The sequence below is a fragment of the Bidens hawaiensis genome, unplaced genomic scaffold (assembly GCF_021521415.1).
Source record: "Bidens hawaiensis isolate Kalapana, Puna unplaced genomic scaffold, B.hawaiensis_p1.1 tig00019660_1, whole genome shotgun sequence".
NCBI classification, from domain to species: Eukaryota; Viridiplantae; Streptophyta; class Magnoliopsida; order Asterales; family Asteraceae; genus Bidens; species Bidens hawaiensis.
Window position 1 is genome coordinate 148882 of NW_027492982.1, and position 15741 is coordinate 164622.

Here is a 15741-nt window from a genome sequence, read left to right on the forward strand (position 1 = left end):
AAAATTCTTGAGTAACTACGCGAAAAAACTTATTTGCTGATGAGAAAACCATGGAAGTTATCACGAGAATTTGACTAAGAGTTTGACGGTGACAACTTATGCGGATTCGTGATGGAGAAGAATAAATCTAAGATAAAACGAAATCAATGTTCATTTGAAGAAATAAAGTTGATAGTAATCGGAAAACTAATATATGCATACAAACATACCCTAAGATTTGGGTTTTTATGGGGATTTACAAGAGGGTTTGCGAGAAAACCAAAAAACAAAGAAAAAGCAAAGCAAGCGTGTGAGAATCTTAAAGAAGAAAGATAGAAAATAGATGGTGTTATAAAAACTAATACGTGTGTACAAGCGTCCCCGGAAAGAATAAGAAGTAGAAGAAGAGAAAGAAAATGCAAGATCTAAGGCTCTAATATTTACATATATTATTCACAAACTATTTATAGAATTGCAATAGGAATAATTACGAAGGAGACATAATCAAATCATATCTTTTAAACATTGTATCGGTATAACAATACACCCTAATAATATATTCTCCAACATGGTATCAATATAATTATGCATCCTAATAATATATTCTCTCTGATAGAAGGTTGTTATCAACACTGATATCAACTATGATCACAAACGCACTATGAGTCCTAGACGGAATGGAAAATCGTGACTTGTCAACCGATAATACGATTATGATGATGTAACTTGTAAGGTCTAACAATAGTAAAAGACTTATTAGTCTTCGTTGTAGTAGAAAAGCTTCAACCAAAAACCTACCCTCCTTTTCTTTTTGGTGTGCTCAAGTCAAAAGAAAATTAATCACGCCACGGTTTCTTACTTAGAGAGTTAGAGTGGATTTAAAGATAAGTAACAATGCGCCACCAATAACATTAACTCCAAACTATTTCAAAGCTATCCTTATTGGAACAATAATGATTGGACAAATTATCTAGTCGGGCAATGTTAAAACTTAAAAAGTATTTTTTATAAATATCTATATAGTTTTATGTGATGTTGAGTTTATTGACTTAGTGTACGATTTTTACTCGCTTTATAGATTTACATGTTCGATGCTTACTCTAAGCAATACCAATTTAAGAAAAGTCGATCATAATTGAAAATCGAACCGTATATGTTGAAACCGGGCCTGACGTAATACGACCGACAAAAAAACATATGACCGAGAAAAGACTTAAAAATATAAAGATTAGTAATTTTCTTCTTCTTCTTTTTTTATTTCTCAAAACAATATTATTATTATTATTATTATTATTATTATTATTATTATTATATGCTACTTTTGATGCTCAGAATTGTTTAATAATTTATTGGACGATGAAGACCATTTTTGGACTAACTTAGGACAAAACGTGCGGGAGTCTCAATTTAACATTGTTAAACATACCTTAGCTTCACCTTAAAGGCGACATTTGTAGTACATCCGACGATTTCTACATTGGACTATTTTTCTATAAATACATATAAACAATGTTTCAGTTTTATCTGCATCGCACCATTTTGTAATCAATGGCATCTCCACTAAAGCTGCTCTTATTACTAACTGTCACATATTCTTTCATCTTTAGCGACACTCTAGCAGCTGATTCCAATGATCTCAAGGCAATTCTTTTTTCTAATATAACTAAATCAACATTTTTTTATACAAAAGTTGTCACAAAAATATTTGTATATCTATGTTTGGCAGACTTACATTGTGTACATGGGGGACCTTCCAAAGACTACACATGATCATAATTTCTTAACATCACTTCACACTAACATGCTGCAAGAAGTTACTGGCAGGTTTATATTTTTACGATTCCTTTATACAAAAGTGTATGTTACTATCTCCGTCCCAATTTAAATGTCCTAGTTTGACATTTTCAGTCTTTCTTGTTTAACTTTGTCCGACAATATTTTTGTTTGTGTTACATAATACTTGATGTAAAATATATAAATGGATTGAGTTTTAAATGTATTTTACATTGATATAATTTTCATCAAGTATTATATGACACAAACAAAAATATTTACGGTCAAAGATGTAAAAGAATGACTTGAAAAGTCAAACTAGGATATTTAAATTGGGACGGAGGGAGTAGTACATTTCTAAATTCCAATTTTTATGACATGATGATTACTAATACCTTTGATCACATTCGAGTAGCCGGGCAAAAGATTCTTTACTTTGGAGTTACAAGAGGAGCTTTAATGGCTTCGTCGCCAAGCTAACAGAAGATGAGAAAAACCGGATAGCAGGTGAGTGTTACTTTTAATTTTATTTTTTTTACTACTAATAAAATATATTAAAGAAAATGATCCAATTACAATAGAGAGGTGGATAAGCGGGCAACAAGCTGCGCCGCCACCCCCTTTTTAAATGACAAACTTTAATTTAAATTTTTTTTATTATGATTTTAGTTACCTATTGAACTCCAATTCTAGAAATGGAACCATCTTTTAAATTTTTCTTTGATTACTATGTGGTTTAGTGTAGTTTAAAGGTTCTTGTATTTTAGACATTTTGCACTACTAGAAAATGTCCGTTTACTACTCTCAACGTTTGACAATTTTCCCTCAACTTGCAACAAGTTTTCCACAAACTTTTGACAACAAATAAAAACAAAAAAGAACCGTTAAATTTTCCACAAGTTTCCGACAAAATGACCACATAATAAAGTATTGTCGCAACGTCATCGCAAACCTAAATATATTAAGATAAAAGGAGATTTGTCACAAAGTTGTCATACACTGGTTTAAAAGTGTTTGAAAAAGTTGTTGGAACATGGTCGAAAATATAGCAAGAGAAAACTTTTTGTCGTAACCTTGTGTAATATCTGTCGCAAAGTTGTCACTGATATTGATTTCCCGCATCTTCTTTTACATAATATTTGTCGCAAATTTGTGATCATAGCACGCTTACGATAAATTTGCGACAAATATCGTTGTTGGAACAAGTTGATCTAGCAAACATATAGGCAAGTTCACTTGGGTGTCCATGGAGTTTTCATTGATATTAACCCATCATTAATGGTTTTCTAAAAAGCTCTTTGGTTCGCAAGCTTGTCATCCATACAAACTAGTTTAGTTACTGTGCAGAGTGCAGGGGTAGCAACGTGCGTAAGGTAAAAGAACTTTAAAACACGCTTATAAATACTTAGTGGAATCCTAAACAACCAGTTAATTAAAAAAACCCATTATCAAAAGTTAGATAAAACTAAGAATAAATTCGTAACGTTGTTTATAGTAAAAGTTTTTGTTCAAGAAACTTTAAATAATTATGATGAAAATTGCCGTGTGCAAATAGAAATGGAGGGTGTGGTATCGGTATTCCCTAGTGAACAAAAGCAACTACATACAACAAGGGCATGGGACTTCATGGGCTTCCCTCAAGATGCCAAAAGAGCTCCTCTTGAAAGCGACATCATTGTCGGCGTACTAGACTCTGGAGTCTGGCCCGAATCAGATAGTTTTAAGGATGACGGATTTGGTCCTCCACCAACCAAATGGAAGGGATCATGCAATTCCACCAACTTCACCTGCAACAAGTAATTAAATAGATCCTTGTTATAATTACAGCCTTCACCACTACAACATTTGTGATCTTTAAAATGGTCAGAAAGTAGTCGCAAGCTATTTTGGTGATCTCTTAGACCATGATGCTAATTATTTTGCAACTATTTTGCGACAAAACTAGTGTTGCGACTGGAATTTTGTTTTGCCGTCTGCAAATGTTTTATTTTTGTTTTTACTGTTATTTGCGACCAGATTTTTTGCTTGTTATTCAGCCATTTTTTTATTTTAAGGTTTTAAAAATAAATGTTGCTAACGAATAATTTCATATTTAATTAGTAAAACAAAATAAAAAAAGCATATCGATTTTCATATGCAATTAGTAAAGCAAAACAAAAGAAAAAAAATATATTTTGCAGTAAAGTTTGTGGCCATTTATTGCATTAAATATATATTTGCAATGTTTTTGCGACCAAATCAATTTTTATTTGCTTTTTCTTACTTCTAAAACTATGGATTCTATTTGACTTAAACGAGTTCGAAATATATATATATATATATATATATATATATATATATGTTACCGTTTTACGGACAAAACTTACCTTTGATTTTATTACTTAACATAGCTAATGTATTTTGGACCAAATCGCCTTCTCTAAATATAGAATGTTTTTACGATTGAAACACTATCGGTCGCTAATTTTGTGACTGTATATCAATATTTTTGCGACCAGTTTGCCTCCCATTTTGTACCAGTCGCAAATTTGTGCGTTCATTTTTTGCTGGTCCTAAATTTCGGTTTACCGAAATTATACATAATGACAGCAAACTCATTGGAGCAAGATACTACAACGCTGCGGCAGAAGATACCTTACAGGAAGAGTTGTCAGCAAGAGACACCAAGGGCCATGGCACACATACAGCGTCCACCGTTGCTGGACGTGCAGTTAAAAATGCAAGCTTGTTAGGTCTAGCAAACGGGACAGCTAGAGGCGGAGTTCCATCTGCACGCATAGCCGTGTACAAGATCTGTTTTACAGGGGGTTGTTCAGATGCTAACATCTTAGCGGCTTTTGACGATGCAATTGCTGATGGAGTTGATATCATTTCGCTTTCGGTTGGAGGCTCTTTTCCCTTAGATTATTTTCAGGATTCTATCGCCATTGGCGCTTTCCATTCCATGAAAAACGGGATTCTTACATCGAATTCAGCTGGAAACAGTGGTCCTAGGCCGGGATCAATTACTAATATTTCACCGTGGTCGTTATCGGTTGCTGCTAGCACCATTGACAGGAAGTTTCTAACTCAGATTGTGTTAGGCAACAATAAAACTTACGAGGTGAGAAATTATAATATTTTGACTTTGAGATATATATATATATATATATATATATATATATATATATATATATATATATATATATATAGGATGAGTATCATTACAGAACTGTTAAATTATTTAACAACTTGAAGGAACCCTTGAAAACTAACGTTTTTTATAAAAACTTTTGTATGTTAATGTTCTGAGAGTAGTTTTATCATTTTCTATATCAATAACTACGATTACAATTTTGAAAATTAGTTTTTATACATATCTATGTTTTGTTTTACACCTATGTAAATTTGTTAGTACATAAATTTTACATATATGTAAACTCGTGATTAATATATGTAATCAAATTTTTTTATATAAAATATGATAAAGCTACTCTTAAATAATGTTAATATATAAAATAATTTAAAAAATTGTTTGGTTGTTAAGAGTTCCTAAAAGTTCTTAACTTTTTTAGAGTTCTTAAATGATACCAACCATATATATAGGGTTGGTATCATTTAAGAACTCTAAAAAAGTTAAGAACTTTTAGGAACTCTTAACAACCAAACAATTTTTTAAATTATTTTATATATTAACATTATTTAAGAGTAGCTTTATCATATTTTATATAAAAAAATTTGATTACATATATTAATCACGAGTTTACATATATGTAAAATTTATGTACTAACAAATTTACTATATATATATATATATATATATATATATATATATATATATATAAATGGGGTGGGATCCGGTATAAATAAAATTAACCTACTAAACATACAAATAACTAGAGTAATTATAATTTTGAACTAGAGTAATTATTTTATGAAAAATATTATAGTGTAATACTAATTACTCTAGTTCAAAAGTTATAGAGTAATAATAATCACTCTAATGCTAACATAGTTACTCTAGTTATTTGTTCAGTTCTCACAATAAAAGTCATTTGTATTTGATCCAAACCTTCTATAAAAACTGTTTACTATACTTGACAATCATCGAATAAATTAATAACACGAGATTTTTTATAACACAAAAGTCAGGCCGGCCATTTGCGTGATATTTCCTTAAGAGTAATTGTATCTTGTGTAGGGACCAACAATAAACACTTTCGATGGTGCGATTCATCCAATAGTTTATGGTGCATCAGTGGCTAATACAGACAAAGGATTTACATCAAATGAATCTAGGTAAACAAATTCGCTTGAAATATCAACTTATAGTGAAACAATTTCATCCAAAATTGTGACTTTTACAATCTAAAGTACTTAAAAGCAGTCACAAAAACTAAACATGCCTATTTAATGATCATAGATACTGCCAACCTGATTCCTTGGACTCAACTTTGGTAAAAAATAGAATTGTTGTATGTGAGGATTTTAATGCAGCCGAGAATGTGTTAATGGCGGGTGCAAGCGGTGCAGTGCTTAAAGGTGAGTTTGGCTATGAAGATCTGGCCTTTGCTTACCCTCTACCAGCAACTTATTTGAGCAGCAACGATGGTAACGCAATTTTAAGCTATATAAACTCGACCACGTAAGTCTACCGCATGCATCGCTTACTCGTACTGGTATATTAATCGATGGACAAGTTACATAAACCAACTTTGTGTGTGTGTGTTTGATAGAACACCAAGTGCAAGCATCCTAAAGAGTCATGAACCCGTAGACAAAACAGCGCCAACTGTGGCTTCCTTCTCATCAAGAGGCCCAAACCAAATCACTCCAGACATTCTCAAGGTATCACGAATAAACAAATAGTGTTAACGATGACTGCTAAATGTCGGAAATTACAAACCAAATTTCGATGAAATCAAGTAAAATTAACAAAATGTTCATAAAGTCTAGATTTTGGCGGTGTTGATGGAAACTTATTGTCAACGGATAATCCGTGTAATTTGGTGGAGATTTTAAAATAGCAACCTGGATTATTCAGAGAGTTGTGTGAAAACTTTCGGATTAAAAGTTAATTTGTTGGTTCTCCAAAACACTTTAATGAGATAAAACTCTAAAATCTGACAACAATTTAGTATGGAATCTGTGAAGAAGATGAACCAGAGCATTTGTCAATCAAAACAAAAACTGTGTTTTATCTCCAGGGCTGTTGTTAGTTATCTATTTAAAATTGTTAATAAATAAAGGAAAATTGGATTATAATAATTCCAACTTAGGGCAATTTGCCGATAATAATCCCAACTTTAATAATAGCTTTCACTGATCCTAACTTTCACACTATTTGTTTTCATTAAACATCCGTTAAATAAAACTTAACGACGTTAGGTTTTTTTCAAATTTTAAACTGATATTTTAGGGCTTTTGATCGGATTGAGAATATGAATCGACAAATGTAAAACTTAACTCGAAATGACACTTTAAACAGTTTGATTTTTGTTCAAATTAAAAGTTTAAACATCGGAACTGAAGCATCCTTTAGTCGTTTGGACCACTGTTTGATGGTAAGTTTTACATCAATAGATTCGTATCTTCATTCCGGTCAAAAGCCCTAAAATATCAGTTTGAAATTTGGAAAAAACTTAACGTCGTTAAGTTTTATTTAACGGAGGTTCAATAAAAACAAATAGTGTGAAAGTTGGGATTAGTGACAGCTATTTTTAAAGTTAGGATTATTATTGGCTAACTGCATTAAGTTGGATTATTAAAATCCAATTTTCCATAAATAAACCCCAAAAATACTTATGATATATATGTGTAACATAATCATAAAATTCGTTTTTCTAATGAATTTTTAATGAAGCCTTATTAACAAAAATACTTAACCCCAGCCAGGGGCTCTACTCCTTGGACCCTGCTAGGGACTGCCGCCCCTAGGACCTTGCAACCAGGGGCGCTGCCTCTGGACCCCGTCCGTTAGGGGCTTCCCCCTCTAACATCATAGTAGACTAAAGCAAGCGTGCGCTCCTCACATCCCGAACTTGCTTAATGTTTATTATGATTACATTGATTAGTCAGTTAATCTAATTACACTAAAATACTAACATAATTGAGGATACAATTCCTGATAAGATTTTCGTTAAGATTTCAGAGTCGTGTGTCTATTTACAAGGGCCTTACCATCGGTAATATTATCTAAAAACAGTAACACAATGTTTGTGTGGCCACTGTCCATATTTCAAACATAAATGTACAACATCTTTGTATTTCAAAAACACTAGCTAGAACATTCTTTGGGTGTGGTCCGTCGGTACATTCCATCGGAATCAAGAAAATCAGTTGGTTCGCTCGTCGGTATAGTCACCTTCACAGTCATTTCAAACAAAATTGTCCATCAATGATAGTCATTTGGTTTGTAGTTATTATTAATGGAATTATGTGTCACACAAAAGAAATAAATATACTACTTTCTATTAACATTGTAATCTTGTTGTAGCCTGATTTAACCGCTCCGGGAGTAAACATTTTAGCCGCTTGGTCAACGGATTCAACCATCACTGGAGAAGGGGGAGATACCCGTGTTGCTTCGTTTAATATTATCTCGGGAACATCTATGTCTTGCCCACACGCCACTGGTGTTGCTGCGTACGTTAAATCATTCCATCCCACTTGGTCCCCTGCTGCCATAAAGTCGGCCCTTATGACTTCAGCTGCACCAATGAGTCCGACAAAAAACACTGACGCTGAATTTGCGTATGGTTCTGGCCACGTCGACCCATCAAAGGCCGTTGACCCAGGTCTCGTCTATGATGCCAGTGAACAAGATTTTGTGTCATTTTTATGTGGGCAAGGTTATAATGCTACCAATTTAAAAATCATCACCGGTGATGCAAGTGCTTGTTCTGCCACTACTAACGCGACTGTTTGGAACCTAAACTATCCGTCATTTGCTCTCTCGGCTCAAAAACCTGGAATCGTTAGCCGAACCTTTAACAGAACGGTCACTAATGTAGGGGCATCCAATTCTTCATACAAGGCTAATGTGGTTGCGCCGTCTGGGATGATGGTTAAGGTTAACCCGAGCAGTCTTGCGTTCAAAGCAGTGGGGGAGAAGCAATCTTTTGTGGTAACTGTGGGTGCGACAATTGGGTCAAAGGCGTTATCGGGTTCATTGGTGTGGACTGATGGAGTTCACAATGTTACCAGCCCAATTGTTGCGTTTCTTTCTCAAAATAATGCTATGTAATTGCTTTCTTCTGGTTATATATATATATATATATATAACTAGCTTCATGTGACATAGTGTCAATAGTTCAATAAGCAACATATTATTGTATGTTTTCTTTGTTATATAACTATCTTCATATGTTTACTTTATCCTAAAGGGTCAACATAAAAAATAAAAAAATCGATCGTTGTGTCTCTTTTTTTTAAATCATTGTTTTCCTATTTTAGTAATTGTCTTCTCTTATATGTTCATGACACCTTATTGGTAAATTGTCGGTGACATCCATTTTCGTATAGTCGATGAGCTAGGTGTCGATGAACCATTCCACTGTGATCCGATGGTGTGCGTTGGCGAATTTTTTTTCCCACGCTCTATATTATAGGTTAACCTATATTTTTTCCTCTTAATTATAAGTGTGACCGACTTGCAGTTTTCTTTATTTTTATTTTTTCTCTTATATTATATGTTTATAAGGGTATATATAAAATTAATTCATTTTTATTTGCCTTTTCCTAGTAGATGAAATTTCATCTTTTGTTTTTTCCCCTCAAAACAATTAATGAATCTTAGTGGTAAAATCAATAGTTTATTTAAATAACTTAACATAAGTAACCAAGTTTATTACAAAAATATTGCGAATGAAACATATTGGTTATGATTTTTTCTAGTAAAGTTGAATATACCAAACTATCTTTTCTAGTAACTAAACTATTTATAACGATCGAACACCTATATAGGTTATAATCTAAAATCTAAACATTGGTTGTTAATGCAGTTTTACCTTAATTAACTATGCTCATCCCCAAAGACCGGCTAAGATGGGTTAAATTTATTTAAAATTGTAATATACAAAATATATATAAATAAAAATATGTTATATATGTCTTTTAATGGCCAGGATTGTTTCATAATTCCAGTTAGATAATGAAGACCGTATTTGGACTAAATTTGACACTTGAGATAAAAGAGTATTTGTCTGTGCGGGATTCTCAATGTAACATTGTTCGAGATGGCTTCTGAAGTACATGTGACGATCACAACATCAGATTATTTCTGAGAAAACAATGAGATTTCGCTTGCTATATTACTATATATAAACAATTGAATCTCAGTTTTATCTGCATACCAACATCTTGCAACCGATGGCATCTCTAATAAAGCTGCTTTTCTTACTAATCGTCGCGTATTCTTTCATCTATAGCGACACTCTCGCAGCAGATTCCAATGATCTCAAGGCAATTCTTTTATATATATATATATATACATATATATAAAACTTTATGTGTTTTAGTTTTCTTTTGGTTAACATATTTATGTTTGACAGACATACATTGTGTACATGGGCGACCTTCCAAAGACTCGTCATTACTCCCTAACATCACTTCACACTAACATGCTACGAAAATTTACCGCCAGGTTCACATTTTTATTATTTCTTGTTACCGCTAGTTTGTCACCAAGTGTCGTTTTTTTGACATGGTGATGATCGCTAACACACTACCAATAGCTTTGTTATATTGGGTAGTTTGTTTGTTTTTGATAATCAATCACTCACACTTTTGATTGCATTGTAGCAACCGGGCAGAAAAATCTTTACTCTGGAGCTACAAGAAGAGCTTTAATGGTTTCGTCGCCAAACTAACAGAAGATGAGAAAAACAAGATAGCTCGTGAGTTAATTATCACATTATTTTTGGATTAGTAGTTAGATTTACTCCAACAATCGAATTTTTGCGTAACATTTCTGGAGTTTGTTTGTTTGGCAAACGAACTCAACAAGTTCGGTCGTGGGATAGAATTTTTCACCAAACTTAATCTATTGTTTACAGTTTTCACCACCCCGGATAAACTTGTTGGGTTCACTTTCATAACTATCTAAAAGTACAATGATTTTCTTAAAATAAAAAGGGGGGGGGGGGGGGGGGGGTCTAAAGATACTTAGCTGGATACTAAACCATCTATCAATTAATCAATAACAAAATTCTATCACAATTAGTTACATAAAACTAACAATAAACTATTAACGTTGTTTAATCAAAATGTTTTGATGCATGATACTTTAAACATATTACTAATTACCGTCTTGTGCATGTAGGATTGAAGGGTGTGGTGTCGGTATTCCCCAACCAACAAAAGCGACTACAAACAACAAGGTCATGGGACTTCATGGGATTCCCTCAAGATATCAAGAGAGCACCTCTTGAAAGCGTGTTATCGTCGGAATGCTAGACAGTGGCGTCTGGCCTGAATCAGACAGTTTCAAGGACGACGGATTCGGTCCTATACCAGCCAAATGGAAGGGATCATGCGATTCCACCAACTTCACTTGCAACAAGTAATTAAATTAACACACTTAAGTCTTAAGAACTTTAATAATTTTGCGTTTCATGAATCCTTAATTACCTACTTACTAATCCATGAAGTTTTGTGTTTCATCGTTTTCGTTACAATTATCAAAACACTATTAACATTATACATATTGTCAGCAAACTCATTGGAGCAAGATACTACAACGACGAGGCAAGTGAAGTCGGAATTGAAGAGCTATCCGCAAGAGACACCAGGGGACATGGGACACACACTGCATCCACGGTGGCTGGACGTGCAGTTGAAAACACAAGTTTGTTCGGTCTAGCAAATGGGACTGCTAGAGGCGGCGTTCCCTCAGCACGCATAGCTGTGTACAAGATCTGTTTTAAAGGGTTTTGTTTAGATGCTAATATCTTGGCGGCTTTTGACGATGCAATTGCTGATGGAGTTGATATCATTTCAATATCAGTGGGAAATCCTACCCCTTTAAATTATTTTGAAGATTCTATCGCCATTGGAGCTTTTCATTCCATGAAGAATGGGATTCTTACTTCCCATTCGGCTGGAAACAGCGGTGCTAGTCCTGGATCAATTTCTAGTGTTTCACCCTGGTTATTATCGGTTGCTGCGAGCACCATTGACAGGAAGTTTCTAACTCAAATTGTGTTGGGCAACAATATGACTTACGAGGTGAGAAATCATACATAATCATTTGATTTTGAGATAAAAAGATGCATACTGGCAACACAAATTAAAAAACGTATTTAATAACGAAAAAACGAGTAACTTGAGTCAATTAGTGACTTATGAGTTTTAGTTGTAAATGGGGCATAAATGAATATAGTTAAACTTAATGAAAAGTCATTAGTGGTAAACTCAGAGCTTTAATTGGTGGAACTCGGGTGTCTGGCAGCTGGTCCAAATTGTTTAAGGGATTTGCGCGTTATCCATCTCGTCAAGACCTTTGATCTGTTCCTTATGGTCCCCATAACACCACTCATTTCCCTTGTCTAGTTGGTTCAAGTAAAATTGATTATTGGAACAACGGCAATCATATCATGACAAATATTTACTATAATTGTATCTTGTATAGGGGCCAGCAATAAACACATTCGATGGTGTGATACATCCAATAGTTTATGGCGCGTCAGTGCCGAATACAAAGAAAGGATTTACATCGTCTCAATCTAGGTAAACGAAAAGTCGTAAACTTACAATGACAGAATTCCATCCCAAGTTTGTGACATTTACAATCTAAATGTACTTAAATTTTATCACAAATACTGCCAACATCATAAAAAAAAAAACTAAACATCCTCACTGAATGATCACAGATTCTGCATACTTGATTCCTTGGACCCAACCTTGGTACAAAATACAATTGTTGTGTGTGAGGATCCTGAAGCGTCTGCGAATGTGTCATTATCGGGTGCAAGTGGTGTAGTGGTCGCAGGCGACTTCGGCTTTGAAGATGTGGCATTTGCTTTCCCTTTGCCAGCAACTTATTTGAGTAGCAAAGATGGCAATGGAGTTCTAAGTTACATAAACTCGACTACGTAAGTCTACCATATCGATTACTTACTCGTACCTTATATTCATCTATGGACAAATAACAAGTGATATAAACCAATTAACTTTTTGTGGCTGCATTTGATAGCACACCAAGTGCAAGCATCCTAAAGAGTCACGAGCCTCTAGACAAAGATGCACCAGTTGTGGCTTCTTTCTCATCAAGAGGCCCAAACCAAATCACACCTGATATTCTTAAGGTATCACTATTAAACAAATGAGTATCATTGACGTCTGCTCAAAAATTACCAACGGAATTCCGGTAGAATCCAAGAAACTTTTTTTTTTTAAATTCTCAAACTTCTAGATTTTGGCAAAATCATTACCGATGGAAAATCAGTGAACGATTTATCCATAAATGATCGATGATATAATTTTTATAATATTCCCGCTCATAATTTGTAGCTGTCTGTCCGTGTGAGGGTCCATTTACGATAGCTAACCGTTGGTAAATTATCGGTAATATTGTCCAAAAATAGCATCACAAGCTTTATGTTGCCACCTTTGGTCTTTAAAACCTAAAAGTAGCAAATTCCATTATGTTGCTAATTTGATTATCCACAACCAAATTTCTAACGGATTATCATCAATGGTATCTCGTTGGTAATCACTTTAACCGACGAATTTCCAACGGAACGTGATAGTGTTATGAAATTATGTCTCTCACAAAGAAATATATATGCTTGACTTTCTATTAATACTATGATCTTGTAGCCTGATTTAACCGCTCCGGGAGTAGACATTTTAGCTGCCTGGTCAATGGGTTCAACTGTCACCGGACAAGTAGGAGATACACGCGTTGTCCCTTATAATATCATCTCCGGAACATCTATGTCTTGCCCGCACGCCACTGGTGCTGCTGCGTACGTTAAATCATTCCACCCAACTTGGTCCCCTGCGGCCATAAAGTCGGCCCTTATGACAACAGCTACACTAATGGACCCGACACTAAACACTGACGCTGAATTCGCATATGGTTCGGGACATATCAACCCATCAAAGGTGGTTGACCCCGGTTTAGTCTATGGCGCCGGGGAACAAGATTTTGTGTCATTTTTATGTGGGCAGGGGTACAACGACACCGCTTTGAAAGTCATTACTGGTGATGCAAGTGCTTGCTCTAGCGCCACTAACACGACTGTTTGGGACCTAAACTATCCGTCGTTTGCTCTCTCGGCTCAACAACCGGGAACTATTAGCCGAACGTTTAGCAGGACAGTTACTAATGTAGGTGATGCTAATTCAACATACGTGTTTGATGTGAATGTGCCATCAGGGCTAGAGGTGAAGGTTAACCCAAGTAGTCTTGTGTTCAAAGAAGTTGGTGAGAAGCAATCTTTTGTAGTGACTGTGGATGCAACAATTGGATCAAAGGTGTTATCAGGTTCTTTGGTATGGGCTGATGGAGTTTCTCATTTTGTAATAAGCCCCATTGTTGCGTTTCTTTTTTAAAAGTATTTTATTAATTGTTTCTTTAGTTTAATTTTCTATTAAAAAGATCAAGGTCATCATGAACCATGATTCCTCTTTATACGAAAAGTATTTAACGTATGATTTATTTCCTATAATTATACTTCTTTGTATAATTGGTAGTGTTCGAATCTTTTAAATTTAATATTTCACTAAATTTTTATTATATTTAAGTTGAGGTAATTGGGATAATTATTCTGATAATGAAACGCTCCTATTTGAGTGGGTGATTACACCATACAAACACACATAAAAAAGATCTATCTGTTGAAGCTAAACTCGTGCACCGAAGCTCTCGTCTCGTATCCGAATTTCTCTTCCACCTTAATTATTTGCTTGACCATGATATATTTAACGAGTTTCACTTTATGATATCGCAAGTCACAAATTATTGGTCTTACATAAACAAAAAGTTGTAATTTTCCAGAAACTCAAATCCATCATATGCCTAGTGTAGTGACGCCGAGGTTAGGGTAGGTTACGCTAAAGCAAAGACGAGCGTAGTACAAAACGTGTTAGTGTAATTTGTAAACCTCCACCTCTAGGTAGGCTAAGCTAGAGTCATCGTAGACTACAACGAAATAAAATCAACATGCCAATTTTTTATTTTAACAATTCACTTCAACTTATGTGACATGTTAACAAATTCCAACTCGACCCTAATTATCATGCAGATCGATTATTAATAACATATAACCATTCTTTTGGTTATAAACCAAACCCCTAGGATGGAACAATTCATTTGTAAAATCGTAAACTCAAGTATTCACCTTGTTTTAATATATTAATCCTACACCGTATTTACTTATTATTACATTTTGTTCCCGCTTATATACATCATAATATTTATTATATATGACACATTAATTAAAACTAAAAAAGATTATTTATCCTCTCTTGACCCAATATCGTTAGTTAGTAAAATGTACTCATTACAACTTTATTAAACATATTATTGTCAACAACTATTTAATTAATAAAACACCCACAAAACGAAATCACACAAATTCAGAAAAATATACTAAAAGCTCATATTGTAATTTGTGATTTTAACCGACTTCTATCCAAAAATCATGCCGAAATAAAAGTTTAAATCCCCAAAACAACCTATTCCAAATAGGTTGAACTAGTTAGTACAACAAGTGTAATTCAATTGTACCAACATGTTGTCTATTTAATTAAGCTCATTTGACTTGAAACATGTGTAGGGTCTAAGTAAATTTGTCAACAACGCGGCAACTAAATTTCGTAAAAAATTGAAACTGTTATCCTTGACTCGTAAGTGTGCACTATGGACAGCAACATAACCTTGAACCAAACTCTTTGCAATCTTTAGCAAATTAGTCATAACCATATTTATGTCATTCTATTTACGTTATAAATAAGTAGGTAATAACACAATTTAGGGATGCACTACTCACCTTCATACGTAGA

General features: G+C 34.1%; 1 protein-coding gene across 4 annotated transcripts; it reads left to right on the forward strand.

Moving 5' to 3' along the window:
* Nucleotides 1–1582: 1582 nt before the first annotated feature.
* On the forward strand, nucleotides 1583–14384 carry LOC143558819 (cucumisin-like). Of its 4 annotated transcripts, none has more exons than XM_077047575.1 (8): nucleotides 1583–1803; nucleotides 2168–2259; nucleotides 3308–3548; nucleotides 4342–4855; nucleotides 5933–6030; nucleotides 12603–12824; nucleotides 12926–13037; nucleotides 13552–14384. In XM_077047575.1, the coding sequence occupies exons 1-8, from the start codon at nucleotides 1721–1723 to the stop codon at nucleotides 14287–14289; spliced, it is 2100 nt and encodes a 699-aa protein (XP_076903690.1). In that variant the 5' UTR covers nucleotides 1583–1720; the 3' UTR covers nucleotides 14290–14384. The 4 variants fall into 4 exon arrangements, with proteins under 4 accessions (XP_076903690.1, XP_076903692.1, XP_076903689.1 ...); XM_077047577.1 differs by lacking the exon at nucleotides 5933–6030 and adding an exon at nucleotides 12362–12459; XM_077047574.1 differs by lacking the exons at nucleotides 12603–12824; nucleotides 12926–13037; nucleotides 13552–14384 and adding exons at nucleotides 6155–6376; nucleotides 6468–6579; nucleotides 8228–8992.
* Nucleotides 14385–15741: the final 1357 nt, after the last annotated feature.

What these genes read in the sequence shown, in the direction of transcription:
- LOC143558819 (XM_077047574.1), top strand. Translation starts at nt 1,721, where the DNA reads ATGGGGGACCTTCCAAAGACTACACATGATCATAATTTCTTAACATCA. An exon ending in ACCAACTTCACCTGCAACAA is followed by an intron (nt 3,549 to 4,341) that starts GTAATTAAATAG and finishes ACATAATGACAG; the next exon opens with CAAACTCATTGGAGCAAGAT. An exon ending in AGCTATATAAACTCGACCAC is followed by an intron (nt 6,377 to 6,467) that starts GTAAGTCTACCG and finishes TGTGTTTGATAG; the next exon opens with AACACCAAGTGCAAGCATCC.